Below are 17,113 nucleotides of genomic sequence, written 5' to 3'. Positions count from 1 at the left end.
ATTGCCCCCACCATGACAGATGGCATCAAGCACTCCTCCAGCGTCATTTAATTTAGTCTGCGTCTCACAAATGTTCTTCTTTGTGATCCGAACACCTCAAACTTCGATTTGTCTGTCCATAACACTTTTTTCCAATCTTCCTCTGTCCAGTGTCTGTGTTCTTTAGCCCATCTTAATATTTTCTTTTTATTGGCCAGTCTGAGATATGGCTTTTTCTTTGCAACTCTGCCTAGAAGGTCAGCATCCCGGAGTCGCCTCTTCACTGTTGACGTTGAGACTGGTGTTTTGCGGGTACTATTTAATGAAACTGCCAGTTGAGGACCTGTGAGGCATCTGTTTCTCAAACTAGACACTAATGTATTTGTCCTCTTCCTCAGTTGTGCACCGGGGCCTCCCACTCCTCTTTCTATTCTGATTAGAGCCAGTTTGCGCTGTTCTGTGAAGGGAGTAGTACACAGTGTTGTACGAGATCTTCAGTTTCTTGGCAATTTCTCACATGGAATAGCCTTCATTTCTCAGAACAAGAATAGACTGACGAGTTTCAGAAGAAAGTTATTTGTTTCTAGCCATTTTTAGCCTGTAGTCGAACCCACAATTGCTGATGCTCCAGATACTCAACTAGTCTCAAGAAGGCCAGTTTTATTGCTTATTTAATCAGCACAACAGTTTTCAGCTGTGCTAACATAATTGCAAAAGGATTTTCTAATGATCAATTAGCCTTTTCAAATGATAAGTTTGTCTCTCCATTTCTCTCATGTCATGTGGTCCTCTGTAGCTCAGCTGGTAGAGCACGGCGCTTGTAACGCCAAGGTAGTGGGTTCGATCCCCGGGACCACCCATACACAAATGTATGCACGCATGACTGTAAGTCACTTTGGATAAAAGCGTCTGCTAAATGGCATATTATTATTATTATTATTATTATTATTATTATTATTATTATTATTATAATCTTGGATTAGCAAACACAACCTGCCATTGGAACACAGGACTGATGGTTGCTGATAATGGGCCTCTGTACGCCGATGTAGATATTCCATAAAGAATCAGCCATTTCCAGCTACAATAGCCATTTACAACATTAACAATGACAACACTGTATTTCTGATCAATTTGATGTTATTTAATGGATGAAAAAATTGCTTTTCTTTAGAAAACAAGGACATTTCTAAGTGACCCCCAAACGTTTGAACGGTAGTGTATATACTAAAAGGAAGGCCCTAAAATTGTCAAATACTCCAGTCACCCAAGTCATAGAATGTTCTCTCTGCTACCACATGGCAAGCGGTACCGGAGTTCCAAGTCTAGGTCCAAAAGGCTCCTAAAAAGCTTCTACCCCCAAGCCATAAGACTGCTAAACAAATTATCAAATGGCCACCCACTGCTGCTACTTGCTGTTTATCTATGCATAGTCACTTTCCCCCTACCTACATGTACAAATTACCTCGACTTAGTAAATGTTTTCTTAAAACTGCGTTGTTGGTTAATGGCTTCTAAGTAAGCATTTCACGGTAAGGTCTACACATGTTGTATTCGGCGCATGCGACAAAAAAAAAAAAAAAAAAGGATTAGTCTATAAGTAGGTTCTGGAGTTTTTCCTGGTCAGGTGAGGTCACATGCTTGGGGAAAAGTCAAGGACCGTAATAATAGTGTACGTCAGTGGTCAGATGTAAATCCTAGTATTAATTGTCACAGGTTTGTCCATTAACCAGCTCAAATTTCAGCTTTATGGTTTTGTACATATACTGAACAAAAATATAAACGCAACATGCAACAATTTCAAAGATTTTACTGAGTTACAGTTCATATGAGGAAATCAGTTAATTTAAATTAATTAATTAGGCCCTAATCTATGGATTTCATATGACTGGGAATACAGATATGCATCTTTTGGTCACAAATAACTTAAAAGAAATGGACCTCACAATGGGCCTCAGGATCTCGTCACGGTATTTCTGTGCATTCAAATTGCCATCGATAAAATGCTATTGAGTTTGTTGTCCATAATGTATTTCTGCCCATACCATAACCCCACCGCCACCATGGAGTACTCTGTTCACAACGTTGACATCAGCAAATCGCTCGCCCACACAACGCCATACACGTGACGTGGTCTGCGGTTGGGAGACCGGTTGGACGTATTGTTATGTTTCCATATATTTATATGTGTATTATGTTTCTATTTCTGATATCCATGCAGGTCCTGGTAATAGAGCAGAAGAATGAGGATGGATCGTGGCCTAGAGGTTCCTCTGCACCTAAGTGAGTGTGTCTGGCTGTGTCCTTGACCTTAGGTTATGGGAGTGAGGAGCTGGACTTCCAATTAGAAATGACTCCCACTTTGCCTGGGGATTGCAAGACATAGGTTCTTCTGAGGATGAGCTTTCTCTATACTGGTCTGTTCTGCTAAGTTTGTTTCATACATTCAATGTATACCTTTATATTCAACCCAGCAGACCCTTATGATTATTTTAGCTACTACTTTCCTACTGTCTTTCGTCTTTGAATTTCAACTCCATATCATATATTTGCCTCTATCCTATTTGCTTGGCTTTAGTTGCTGACATATCTCTTATCGTTTAACCCGGGGGTTTTCAAACTTTTCTTGCCCAGGGACCCCCGCCCAGGCAAACCGGTGACATAGGGACCTCCATAACACATTAGCAAAATAAAAAAGAATGTCTTGTCTCATCAGGTGAATGATAATGGCAGGTAGAAGTAATCAACATTTTAAAATGAATAGATTTGGTAAACAGTTTCATTATTTTGACCTCACCACAGTTCATTGGAAGAGGAAGGGTAAACTCCAACATATAGTCTATTAGCTAGAAAGGTATCTTGGCGGCGTAGAGAAAATGTTTCTGTTTCAAAGCACATTTTCTGCAATTCTAAAAATAAAAATAAATCCATTGAGCTGAGAGAATTTTGCAGTTTTGAATCAAATTTCCAGCAATTCTACATAGTTTGGCATGGAGCTGAGAGACAATTTTACTGTTTTTAAAGCACATTTCTTGCAATTCTATGCATTTTGCCATCCCTAAAATTACCATTTAGATGGCCCGCCTAAGAATTTTCTATACAGAACAAACCCTGTGATTAGCTCCATTTACTACAACTTCCTCCATTTTAAGGGGATAGTTTGAGATTTTGGCAATGAAGCCCTTTATCTACTTCCCCAGAATCAGAGGAACAGCAAGCATGCTAACTGTTCCTGTAGACTTCCAGTCATTGCACTAACACTAGTTAGCATTGGCTTGTGAAACTACCTTTAACTTACTTCATACTGGACGCAGAGACATCAAAATGTTATCCACAATGGTATTCTGTTGCAGCTTGCGATAATCATAAAAATCGCAGACCCCCTGCACTACCTGGCCTCAGTTTGAAAACCCCTGGTTTAACCCATTTCCATACTTTTTGAATTAATGCTCACCTCTCAAAATCTTCTTCTTTGAGAGCCTTTATCCTTTCTAACTCATGATATTCTTTATCTTTTGAAGGTTATCTGGTGCTTCCAATCTTTCTGCTTTGCCAAAGATCTCCCCTTCATCTCTCACAAACAATCATAACAGCAGCTTCAACAGCAGGAAGTAAGGACTAGTGAGCGTAGAGGGGGTTGTCTTATTGACTGATTGGGCTGGGGCACATAGAGCCATAGAGATACACTACAGAGTTCAGCAAACTGATGAAGATGTCGAGTTTTGAACGGCAGCCATCTTGGCACCAAAGGTTCTATCTAGGCAAGGAGTGCAAATTAGAATGTTATTGATATAATGGAATGTTTGGTGCTAATATGGAGGATAGTTTGTGGAACTCTGTACATCTATGGCTCTGGGTTTAGGCTTGAGGTGGTAATGCAGTGATTTGCAGTTGCCTGCATGGTTTATGGCTTTCATCTGTCGTTTTCACTTTTCACAGCAGTGTTCTCCATCATGGGACTGAAGACCTTCTGCGTATTAAACTGTATTTGAATGTCATCTCAGATTAAATCATAATCTATTGACGGAATTATGGATTGATTGACATTTCAATCTTAACTAACAAGATTCAAGGAAAGTAATTGTATGTGAGTGGTTCTAGTGAGAATCAATAGCTAGTGTGAACCTCATGCAACCCAGAAACTCTGAGTCCTAAGTTGGACACCACTGCTTAATGTATGTAGCACACTTACGGTCCGAGCACATCACTGTTTTCACCATTGCACACTGTAATGGTAGATTTATGTCCATATTGTCTTCTTGTATCTGTGGAATCCATGGTGGTGATGTTGGAATAGGATCTCCCTGCAGTCTCCCTGCAGATCCCCTTCCTGTCAACCCACTCCTCACTGTACAGAGCCAGCTTGGTCCGCTCTGTGATTGAATAATGGATAAGGTGCTATTTTAATCTTGGCTGTTTCAAACCAGGATTAAGTACGCAAGGATGGCTCTCTGTCTTTGACTGTTTGATTGTGGATAGGATATAACGCAGGCTGAGGCTATCATAGCCTGGGTGGGACTAGATGCAGTTGTTCTGAGCTACTCTCCCTAGACTCCCTGTGTACGGTAACAGTCCTCTCTCTCGCGCTTTCGCCGCTCTCTCTCTCTCTCTCGCTCTCTTACACGTTTCTCTCTGAGCTCATTGTGCTTTATATTCTGCAGTCCCTGTGACCTTCAGAATGCATTTCATCTGCGCTCTCCCCCTTTCCCTCTCTCCATCTCCACCCCCTCTCTCTCTCCTGGCTGCGACACAGATGCCTACTTAATTATTCTCCTCTCATCCTCCTCCAGCTATGCTCTCTACTCTGGCTACAGTAGATTCTTAAGGAGACCCAGCTATATGAATACCTAATTGCATATTAAAGAAGCTAGCTAGCTACTAGAGAAAGTAGCTGTCTATTTGGCCATGATACATTCTGCAGCCTCAGCAGGAATGATCTGCTGTCAGGCCCCCTCTGTCACCCCCCTCTGCTATTTACCCTCCTCCTTTCTCTTGAGCTCTCTCCATCTGTCTTTCTTTCCTTTACCCATCCGTCTCTCTCCTGTACCCCTTCCTCTCTCTCTCTTTCTCCTGTACCACTCTCTGTACTCCACCTCTCTTCTCTCTTGTCTCTCATTTGCTCTTGTCCCCACTCTCCCACTCTCTCTTGTCCCCCTCGCTCGCTCTCCATCTGTGTAACTCTACTTCCTGAAGCGGATTCTTGAGCATCGTCGTATCTTAGCTAGCTGCTGCTATAAATAGGCTATCCTGTGGTAGCAGCAGGGCGGAGCAGAACACACATCAGGGCAGGAGCAGGGGGATGCTAGGGGACGGGGCAGGGTAGGGGATGACACCATCACACAGCAGGGCCCGGAGAGAGAGCGAGGAGAGGCACTGCAAAACTTCAACTGTGACTGACTGACGGAGGGAGGAGGCTTCTCGTTAGCTGTGTGTGACTGTGTTGCGCTCGGTACGGGTTGGGCCTCGCTTACTGTTCCTCTCTGCTGCGTATCTGAACTGAACTGGGACTGAGTTCTTGGACCAAGGTCTGGGCAAGGAGTGGAATGAGCTGAGCTACAACTGGGCTAGAACTGGACTCAGGTTGAGTTCTGGGCTTTGGGACTGGATTAGGGCTGGATCGAACTAAGCCCGGGACTAGGACTAGGGCCGAGTTATGGAGATGGATTTTGTGAGGCCGGTGTCGAATGGTTAAAGCGTTTGAGATGAGATGCTCCTGTGCTGCTGGTGGTGCCTGAGGACAGAGCTGAGGACAGAGCTGAGGACGAACGCCTCGACAGTAGATTTAGACAGGAGCAGGGTGGTGGTGGAGAGAGCGCTGAGCTGTGAGCAGGCTGCTAATGCTAACACTTCTACTGCTGGGGCCGGTGGTGGTATTACTGGTGGTGCTGCTACACCACCCCTCGATCAATGGGACACCGCTTCGCCCCACTCCCAGAGGTCTGACTGTTACTGCTGTTGCAAGGCCTTTTGCTGTACCTCAAGGCTTTAGGGTTGAGGCTATATGCAAAGTGTGTTGTCTTTAAGTTGTGCTGACTGTGTCCTCAGGTTTAGAGTAATTATTGGGCGCTAGGGTTGGGTGGTGACAACCTTTTGTATTATCGTGATAATGTACTCATAAAACATTGTGATAGATTCATATATCGCCCCCATTGGCCATGCCCCCAAAAAGTTAAATAAATAACAAATAAAAATACATTTTAAAGCATCCGCTAAAACAACAGTTGGGCTGTAGCGCGAAATTGAATGCAACTGTATGGATTTTGACAAAATATGTTGTTGAAAGCCTGGGCAGAGGCTAAGTTCAGGCAATGGCAAAAATATTTTATAATATTCCTTTCTGGTGGAGGAGTAGAACATGTCGTCTATGTGGAGCGGTGACTGTCTGATGATGAACGAGCTGCCTTACTGTAGTGAGCTAGGTTACAGGCCAAATCAAACGACTTCCTTAGCGCTATGGCAGACTCTTATTAGTGATCACGCTAAATTCTGGAAAACTGTTAATTCACTGAAGCTGTGTAATTCCTCTACTTCCCTGCCTAAGCAGTTTCCTGCATCATTACTGAAAAAGTTAAGATTTATAATGCTTTTAATCAGCATTTTATCTCAGCTGGTTTCCTGTTTGAAAGAAATGGTGGTCATACTGGTCTTGGCCAGTCAGTTGACTGTTCTTCCCACATATAGCCTCCAGTTGCCTCGCTGGATGATCAGTCAACTTTACGTAATTTGGGAAATGGTAGTCTCTGTTTTTCTTTTTGGCAACTCACAGAAACAGAAGTTATTGCTGCCTTATTAGCTATTGACACCAAGAAATCATTAGGGGCTGACAATTTGGACCCGCCTTTGCTTAAGTATGCAGTGCCTCTCATTGCTGGCTCAGTAACACACATTTGTTATTTAACTTTATTATCAGGAAATATTTCAAAAGTGTGGAAAGCAGCTTTGGTGCTACTACTCCATAAGGGTGGGGAAAGTAGTGATCTCGATAATTATCAACCCATTTCCAGGCTCCCCTGTCTTGCGAAAATACTAGAATCATTGGTCCACAAACAGCTACGTTATTTTCTATCTGTAAATTGTATTCTTAATGTTAATCAATCCGGATTCAGACCTAAACATAGCACCACTACGGCTACCATGCTTGTTGTAAATTATATTGCAAATGCCTTAGAAAGAATTGTGCTGCCATGTTTGTAAACTTGTTTAAAGCTTTTGATACTGGAGACAATGTTATTCTGTTGAATAAGCTGTCCTCGATAGGGTTGGGTACTGACGCGTGCCGATGGTTTCATAATTATCTCAATGACAGAACTCCAGCAACAAGGTAGATGGATCAAATCTGAATTCCTTGACTTACATAAAATATTTTTTACAATCTACAGTAAATAAATAACATTGGTAATGCTTAAAAAAATAAATATATATATACAGTTGAAGTCGGAAGTTTACATTTTTAGTCATTTAGCAGACGCTCTTATCCAGAGTGACTTACAGTTAGTGAGTGCATACATTATTATTATAATTTTTTTTAAATTAAAAAATAAATAAAAATCTTACTGGCCCCCCGTGGGAATCGAACCCACAACCCTGGCGTTGCAAACGCCATGCTCTACCAACGGAGCTACATCCCTGCCGGCCATTCCCTCCCCTACCCTGGACGACGCTGGGCCAATTGTGCGCCGCCCCATGGGTCTCCCCGTCACGGCCGGCTACGACAGAGCCTGGATTCGAACCAGGATCTCTAGTGGCACAGCTAGCACTGCGATGCACTGCGCCACTCGGGAGTTTACATACACTTAGGTTGGACTCATTAAAACTCGTTTTTCAACCACTCCACAAATTTCTTGTTAACAAACTCTAGTTTTGGCAAGTCATTTAGGACATCTACTTTGTGCATGACACAAGTAATTTTTCCAACAATTTGTTTACAGACAGATTATTTTTTATAATTCACTGTATCACAATTCCAGTGGGTCAGAAGTTTACATAAACTAAGTTGACTGTGCCTTTAAACAGCTTGGAAAATTCCAGAAAATGATGTCATGGCTTTAGAAGCTTCTGATAGGCCAATTGACATCATTTGAGTCAATTGGAGGTGAACCTGTGGATGTATTTCAAGGCCTACCTTCAAGCTCAGTGCCTCTTTGCTTGACATCATGGGAAAATCAAAATAAATCAGCCAATACCTCAGAAAACAAATTGGAGACCTCCACAAGTCTGGTTCATCCTTGGGAGCAATTTCCAAACGCCTGAAGGTACCACGTTCATCGGTACAAACAATAGTACGCAAGTATAAACACCATGGGACCACGCAGCCGTCATACCGCTCAGGAAGGAGACGCGTTCTGTCTCCTAGAGATGAACGTACAAAATAAATGTCATCATGAGGAAGGAAAATTATGTGGCTATATTGAAGCAACATCTCAAGACATCAGTCAGGAAGTTAAAGCTTGGTTGCAAATGGGTCTTCCAAATGAACAATGACCCCAAGCATACTTCCAAAGTTGTGGTAAAATGGCTTAAGGACAACAAAGTAAGGTATTGGAGTGGCCATCACAAAGCCCTGACCTCAATCCTATAGATAATTTGTGGGCAGAACTGAAAAGGCGTGTGCGAGCAAGGAGGCCTTCAAACCTGACTCAGTTACACCAGCTCTGTCAGGAGGAATGGGCCAAAATTCACCCAACTTATTGTGGGAAGCATGTGGAAGGCTACCCAAAACATTTGACCCAAGTTAAACAATGTAAAGGCAATGCTACCAAATACTAATTGAGTGTGTGTAAACTTCTGACCCACTGGGAATGTGATGAAAGAAATAAAAGCTGAAATAAATCATTCTCTCTATTTATTCACATTCTTAAAATAAAGTGGTGATCCTAACTGACCTAAGACAGGGATTTTTTAGTAGGATTAAATGTCAGGAGTTGTGAAAAACTGAGTTTAAATGTATTTGGCTAAGGTGTATGTAAACTTCCGACTTCAACTGTATGTAAACTATACATACAAAGTATGTGGACACCCCTTCAAATTAGTCGATTCCGCTATTTGAGCCATACCCGTTGCTGACAGGTGTATAAAGTCGAGCACACAGCCATGCAAACTCCGTAGACAAACATTGGCAGTAGAATGGCTTACTGAAGAGCTTTGTGACTTTCAACGTGGCACCGTCATAGAATGCCACCTTTCCAACAAGTCAGTTCTTCAAATTTCTGCCCTGCTAGAGCTGCCCCGTCAACTGTAAGTGTTGTTATTGTGAAGTGAAAACGTCTAGGAGCGACAACGGCTCAGCCACAGTGTGGTATACTGCACAAGCTCACAGAACGGGACCGCCGAATGTTGTTGCGCGTAAATATCATCTGTCCTCAGTTGCAACACTCACTACCGAGTTCCAAACTGTCTCTGGAAGCAACGTCATCACAAGAACTGTTCGTCGGGAGCTTCATGAAATGGATTTCCATGGCCAAGCAGCTGCGCACACAAGCCCAAGATTACCATGTGCAATGCCAAGCGTCGGCTGGAGTGGTGTAAAGCTCGCCGCCATTAGACTCTGGAGCAGTGGAAACGCGTTCTCTGGAGTAATGAATCACGGCAGTCCGACGGACGAATCTGGGTTTGGCAGATGCCAGGAGAATGCTACCTTCCCCAATGCATAGTGCCAACTGTAAAGTTTGGTGGACGAGGAATAATTGTCTATGGCTGTTTTTCATGGTTCGAGCTAGGCCCCTTAGTTCCAGTTAAAGGAAATCTTAATGCTACAGCATACTATGACATTCTAGACGATTCTGTGCTTCCAACTTTGTGGCAACAGTTTGAGGAAGGCCCTTTCCTGTTTCAGCATGACAATTCCCCCGTGCACAAAGCAAGGTCCATTTAGAAATGGTTTGTCGAGATTGCTGCACAGAGCCCTGACCTCAACCCCACCGAACACCTTTGGGATAAATTGGAACGCCGATGGCGAACCAGGCCTAATCGCCAAAATCAGTGTCCGACCTCACTAATGCTCTGTTGGTCCCCGCGGTAATGTTCCAACATCTAGTTGAAAGCCTTCCCAGAAGAGTGGAGGCTGTTATAGCAGCATATTAATACGCATTAATTTGGAATGAGATGTTTGACGAGCAGGTGTCCACATACTTTTAGTCTTGTAGTGTGTATCGTAACATGTAAAGTGTTTGTCCCATGTTGCATGAGCTGAAAAAATTAGTCCCAGGAATGTTCCATATGCATGTTCCATATTTCTCCTTTGCCAAGATAATCCATCCACCTGACAGGTGTGGCATATCAAGAAGCTGATTAAACAGCATGATCATTACTGTCAAGTTCTGCGTGATTTCTGGCTGACCACAGCTCTGCCCAAACTTGAAAACGGCTTTATCCTTGATGAACGCAAAGGACAACTCAAAACTGTTCACTTTATGATTTTTTATTGTCATAAAGATGGAACAGAATAGGTTGATAACCTTCAAAACACACAAACAAAACCCCATGGATTAGTTACAAATAACCCTCAATTCCACTTTCTCAAAAATAAGCATAAACTAATGTTACTGAATCCTCAAACCTAACCAAACAATCATTTCATCATTTAGATTAACCTAGGATCATTGCAAGTTAATAATTAAATATCAATATCATAATTAAACATTTAACAATACACATGATTATAGTAACGTTACTGTCAAGTTCTACGTTCACATAATGAAGTCTTCACTATTTAATTTAATTAATAATTGTATTGTATGTTACAACCAAACCAAAAGGGCATATAGAAGCATGAATTCACAACACATTCTGTCCTACCAGTTGCGTCTTTGGATGATCAGGAGCTGTGGTCATTGGTATCTCTTCTCAGGAATGAGTGAGAGCCAAGTAAGCTTTTACCAAACATTTCGATGCCATGCACATGCACTGCTTGTGGGTGCGCAGGTTAATATGGTCCCCAGAGCACTTCCTGGTGGTTGGTTTCAACAGCTCCGGTTGCATGGTTGCCCCCTGCAGGTTGGGAGTGCTTTGAGCACCCTGGGTGGATTTAGGCTTGAGTGCTCGGTATAGCTTGTAGTCAGGAATTGACACAACAATTACACAGGTGCACCTTGTGCTGGGGACAATAAAAGACAACTTTACAATGTGCAGTTTTGTCACACAACACAACACAATGCCACGTCTCATCCAACCGGCCTCACAACAGCAGACCACGTGTAACCACACCAGCCCAGGACCTCCACATCCGGCTTCTTCACCTGCAGGATCGTCTGAGGGGTGGGGGTGTTGCTTAGGAGTAGTTATGTCTGTAATAAATACCGTTTTGTGGGGGATAACCTGATTCTGATTGGCTGGGCCTGGCTCCCCAGTGCGTGGATCTGGCTCCCCAGTGGGTGGGCCTGACTGCCAAGTGGGTGGGCCTATGCCCTCCCAGGCCCACACATGGCTGCGCCCCTGCCCAGTCCTGAAATCCATAGATTAGGGCGTAATGAATTTCTTTCAATTGACTGATGTCCTTATATGAACTGTAACTCAGTAAATTCATTAATGTTGTTGCATGTTGCGTTTTATTTTTGCTATTGTTTTTATTTTCGACCATCACATCACGATGTCACCATCAATGATTGCTGTCAATCGTCAATAGACAATGCTGTCGTAATTTCGCCCAACCCTATTGGGAGCTGTGCTATATACTGTAGGTGTTTTGTTTTTATTGTGTAATTGTGTTTTCCTATTGTGTACCTTTCTCCCCACACTGAATGAGAAGTTAGAAATACCTTCTAAGAAGAAATGGGGGTGGGCACTAGCCTTTGTATTTATTAATGATCCCAATTACTCTTCCTGGGATCCAAACAAGATTAAGGCAATTACATAACAAAAATAAATTAAACAGTGTGTCATGCATACAGCACATTATTGCGCCACTACTCTAAGTACTTTATGCCTGCATTAGTTTGGTAAAATTATCCAGTAAGTCCATGTTCTCTATTTATTCCTGACTGATGTTATGTATCCTCTTCAGTGTGAAAAACTCTAGCTACAGCCTTCCGTCGTACCACCCGTATAACAGCTATGAGTGCTCCGAGGGCAGGCAGAGTGAGCAGGCTGGCCTGTGTGGTCTCTCCAACCTGGGAAACACCTGCTTCATGAACTCTGCACTGCAGGTACCATACCCTAACCCCTCAACTGTTAACGCTGAACTCTGGTGTGTATGCATTCGTTTTAATTGTATCTTGGCAGGAACAGCTGCGTTTATTGATTGACCTTTGGTATTGTATATACTGTTGGTTTAGGTGATTCCTTTGACTTGGATTTTTCATTTTGATTTTCTCATTCCCTGTCTCTTGCATATTTTACTGCTTATTTTCCCAACTTTAATCATTTTTACGTATTTTATATTTTTATTTCTCATTGTTTTTCTGCAGTGTTTAAGTAATGTACCTCCTCTCACCGAGTATTTCCTGAAAGACAAGTACAAAGATGAGTTGAACGAGGACAACCCTCTGGGAATGAAAGGGGAGATCGCCAAGGCCTACGCTGATATCACCAAGCAGTCGTGGTCTGGGAAGTACAGCTACGTCACACCACGGCCTTTCAAGGTAATTTAGGGTACCAGGGTTGGTGTCAAGTCCATTTCCATTCCAGGCAATTCAGAATGTATACTGAAATTCCAATTATCTTCAGTGCTTTCCAAGTGGGAAAATGTGTAATTGGAATTTGGTTTACATTCTGAATTGAAATGGAAATGACCCCAACCATGTACTGTACCCATACCTACCTGCTGAAATTCACATGGGCTGAAAGTTGTTCCCTCACTTCTGCCTTGATTCCTTGTCTGATCGAAATCGGATTGAAATGCAGCTATGATGTGCCCGATCCCAAATTGACCCACAAGCCACAACAACCGAGACTCTTGAGCAGTGATGTAGTGGTAGAAAAAATGGGTGGGTAAACACTGATTTCCGTTTGTGGTGAATAAAGTAATGCTCCCTATACATTCAATGCGGTTTTCCGCAATAGTTGGGTAAACGTTTGCGCAAAATAAAAAAGGTGCGTAAACAGTGTTTGTGTGTTTACCCTCGATTACACCACTGCTCTTGAGTAGAAATATGGCAATAGTACTACTTTGCTAACTGACTATTTTGCTTCCTCTCATTCAATCTACACAAGTTCCCTAGGGGTGAGGTGTCAATTTGGAATTTCCTATATATCTGTTGCTGAACCTGTTTTGTGTGTGTCTCTGTTCTCCCCTCCCTCCAGACCCAGGTGGGTCGCTTCGCCCCCCAGTTCTCAGGCTACCAGCAGCAGGACTCTCATGAGCTGCTGGCCTTCCTGTTGGACGGTCTACACGAGGACCTGAACCGTATCAGGAAGAAACCCTACATCCTGCTCAAAGACGCCGAGGGCAGGCCTGACAAGGTCTGTTACTGCTAGCTTACTTTCACTCTTTATTTTATTGGTTTAGTTTCATTCATTTTACTATTTGTCAGGGACCATGCACAACAAATACATTGCACAATAGCTACAGTACTCAGCTGGGCAACACTTTCTCTGTAATCCCAGGTAGTCTTTGCGCTCTCTCTGGCACTCAACACTCATTCAGTTGTTGTTGTGTGTTGATTGTTTAAATGGAAATCTTTATCTTTGAAGCCACCATCTTGAGTTTTGTGTTTCATCCCAATTAGGCATTTATATTCAAGAATCAATGGGTATATCATTAATTGAAATTACCAATTGAATGGCAGGAAATATGCCAGATCTTTCGCAAACTCTATAACCTCATCATATCGACTCTGTAGCCAATGTGTTTCTGGAGGAGAACCAGTTGCAGTGGGAACAAACAGTGTTCCTATCTCCAGTCACTCCGCTGTGTCATTTTAGTCTGTGTTGAAATGGTTTCTCATAGCCCTGAGACATGGCTGTAACCTCCCATTATTGTAGCTTATAAAGTCTCTCTTCTATGTTTCTGATTGCTTTGCTTCCCTTCTGTATGACTGTAGGCATGTTTCTAGAGTAGAAACAGTGTACCACTCCAAAGTGTTACCTTGGTTTATGTCAAAATGGTTTCTCAGCCATATTCCTCCCCTCTGTGTGACTACTGTAGGTGTTTGCCGAGGAGGTGTGGGAATAGTTGTACCACCACACACTCCGTGTCCCTTCACCCCGTAGTTTGAGTCTTTCCCTTCCCCTCTGTGTAAATGTAGGTAGTGGCTGAGGAGAAGAGCAAAACCAGTAGTGGGAATAAACGGTGTCATAGTACTGTACCACCTCCAGACACTCCATTGTTGCCCTCTAACCCTGTGTCAAAAATGGTTCCTCACTATCTTTCCTCGCCTCTGTAGGTGGTGGCTGAGGAGGCATGGGAGAACCACATCAAGAGGAACGACTCCATCATTGTGGACATCTTCCACGGCCTCTTCAAGTCCACCCTGGTGTGCCCAGTCTGCGCCAAGGTCTCCGTCACCTTTGACCCCTTCTGCTACCTGACCCTGCCGCTGCCCATGAAAAAGGAGCGCACCCTGGAGATCTACCTGGTCAGGTTGGACCCCCTGGCCAAACCCACACAGGTAACTACAGTAACTGGGTTGTATTCATTAGTGCACACCGTAGCAAAAGCTTTTGCAACTGAAAACAAAAATAAGTGTTTCTTATTGGATAGCACCTCCCCGTTTTGGCCTGTTTGCTTCTGTTTTGTATCTAGTGTATATGACCAAGGTCAGTCTGGACCCCCTGGCCAAACCCACACAGGTACTGAGCTGTTACCGCTTACCTAGAAATGAGTCATCCTTCACATATTGTGGTCACCCACAATATTCTCTGCTGTCCTCTGAAGTGGATTTGAGTAGATTTGAGTATTTGTAATCAGCTTATGCTCTGAATAGGGCCAGATGGAATCTGCAGGGAGGTCCTTTCTATCAATACCTTCTGAAGGCTTGGTGTATATTTAATGAATCTGCAGCTATTCATTCTTCATGGGGCTTGGGGAAATTTTGCTCCTGCGGATTAAGTTATGAGTTAATCTTAGGATCCCAGCTTAATGGCCGTTTTGTCTTTCTCTGTGTTTCAGTATAAACTGACTGTGCCCAAGGTGGGCTACATATCAGACCTCTGTACCTCGCTCTCCACTCTATCTGATGTCCCTGCTGAGAAGGTAAGATACACACACACACACACATGTCTGTCCTGCTCTTAACTAAATCAGTTCTCCCTCAAAAAAGTGTTTTTTACCCTCAAGGGATGTTATACCTGGTTAAATAGAGGCTAAATGAAAATGTACGCTCTGGAATGGTATACAGTGCATTCGGAAAGTATTCAGACCCCTTCCCTTTTTCCAGATTTTGTTATGTTACAGCCTTATTCTAAAATGGATTAAATACATTTATTTCCTCTTCAATCTACAAACAAGTTTTTTGAATTTTTTGCACATTTAATAAAAAAAAAAACAGATACGTTATTGAGACTCGAAATTGAGCTCAGGTGTATCCTTTTTCCATTGATCACATCAGAGCAAATACCAAGCCGCGAGGTCAAAGGAATTGTCCGTAGAGCTCCGAGACAGGATTGTGTCAAGGCACAGATCTGGAGAAGGGTACCAAAACATTTCATTTCTGCAGCATTGAAGGTCCCCAAGAACACAGTGGCCTCCATCATTCTTAAATGGAAGAAGTTTGGAACCACCAAGACTCATCCTAGAGCTGGGTACCCAGCCAAAGTGAGCAATCGGGGGAAAAGGGCGGTGACCAAGAACCCGATGGTCACTGGTTCTTGGCAGCATCCCTACGGTGAAGCATGGTGGTGTGGGCATCATGCTGTGGGGATGTTTTTAAGTGGCAGGGACTGGGAGACTAGTCAGGGTCGAGGGAAAGATGAACGGAGCAAAGCGCTCAGGACCTCAGACTGGGGCGAAGGTTCACCTTCCAAAATGACAGCGACCCTAAGCACACAGCCAAGATAACGCAGGAGTGGCTTCGGGACAAGTCTCTGAATGTCCTTGAATGGCCAAGCCAGAGCCTGGACTTGAACCCGATCGAACATCTCTGGAGAGACCTGAAAATAGCTGTGCAGCAATGCTCCCCGTCCAACCTGACAGAACTTGAGAGGATCTGCAGAGACGAATGGGAGAAACTCCACAAATACAGGTTTGCCAAGCTAGTAGCGTCATACCCAAGAAGACTGTAATCGCTGCCAAAGGTGCTTCAACAAAGTACTGAGTAAAGGGTCTGAATACTTATATAAGAAATTGAAAAATCACATTTACATATTTATACATTAGCAAAACATTTGAAAAACCTGGTTTTGTTTTGTCATTATGGGGTTTTGTGTGTAGATTGATGAGGGAAAAAAAGCAATTGAATCCATTTTAGAATACAGCTGTAACGTAACAAAATGTGGAAAAAGTCAAGGGGTCTGAATACTTTCTGAATGCACTGTGTGTGTACTTAAGATGTTTATATTTTCTTTCCAAATTCAGATGATTGTAACAGATATCTACAACCATCGGTTCCATCGGATCTTTGCCACCAATGAGAACCTCAGCAGCATCATGGAGAGGGACGACATCTATGTGTGAGTGTCAGATACAGACTATTCTGATGAAGGCAGTTGGATGAAGCGCTGTCTACTCCCCCTCCAGTGTAAGATATGAGAAACCTGGGTCGTATTCATTAGTCACCAAACAGAAGGGCATGGACTGAAACAGGGAGGGACTACCTGAACCTGTCCAATAGGAAACACTCAGTGTTCCCTTGCAAAACATTTTGCTACGGTATGCCCTAATGAATACGACCTTTAACTTACCAACGATGCAGACATCTGCAACACATTCACCCTACCCTATACAGTGCCTTGCAAAAGTATTCATCCCCCTTGGCATTTATCCTATTTTGTTGCATTACAACCTGTAATTTAAATTGATTTTTATTTGGATTTCATGTAATGGACATACACAAAATAGTCCAAATTGGTGAAGTCAAATAAAAAAAAATACTTGTTTCAAAAAATTCAAAAAAATAAATAACGGAAAAGTGGTGCGTGCATATTTATTCACCCCCTTTGCTATGAAGCCCCTAAATAAGATCTGGTGCAACCAATTACCTTCAGAAGTCAAATAATTAGTTAAATAGTCCACCTATGTGCAATCTAAGTGTCACATGATCTC

The 17,113-nt window shown here is 42.9% G+C and overlaps 1 protein-coding gene across 1 annotated transcript in view; it reads left to right on the top strand.

The window, feature by feature from the left end:
• LOC311130147 (ubiquitin carboxyl-terminal hydrolase 15-like) overlaps positions 1 to 17,113 on the top strand; it is a 43,750-nt gene that overhangs the window by 9,616 nt on the left and 17,021 nt on the right. The window contains exons 6-12 of the mRNA XM_084162834.1: positions 2,201 to 2,262; positions 11,978 to 12,119; positions 12,381 to 12,554; positions 13,216 to 13,374; positions 14,298 to 14,522; positions 15,023 to 15,106; positions 16,427 to 16,521. Coding sequence (XP_084018960.1) covers positions 2,201 to 2,262; positions 11,978 to 12,119; positions 12,381 to 12,554; positions 13,216 to 13,374; positions 14,298 to 14,522; positions 15,023 to 15,106; positions 16,427 to 16,521 — 941 coding nt within the window. The remainder of the gene's footprint in view (positions 1 to 2,200; positions 2,263 to 11,977; positions 12,120 to 12,380; positions 12,555 to 13,215; positions 13,375 to 14,297; positions 14,523 to 15,022; positions 15,107 to 16,426; positions 16,522 to 17,113) is intronic.

The sequence above is a fragment of the Coregonus lavaretus genome, assembly GCF_964263955.1.
Source record: "Coregonus lavaretus genome assembly, chromosome: 5".
NCBI classification, from domain to species: Eukaryota; Metazoa; Chordata; class Actinopteri; order Salmoniformes; family Salmonidae; genus Coregonus; species Coregonus lavaretus.
This window is presented reverse-complemented; position numbering and strand designations above follow the sequence as displayed.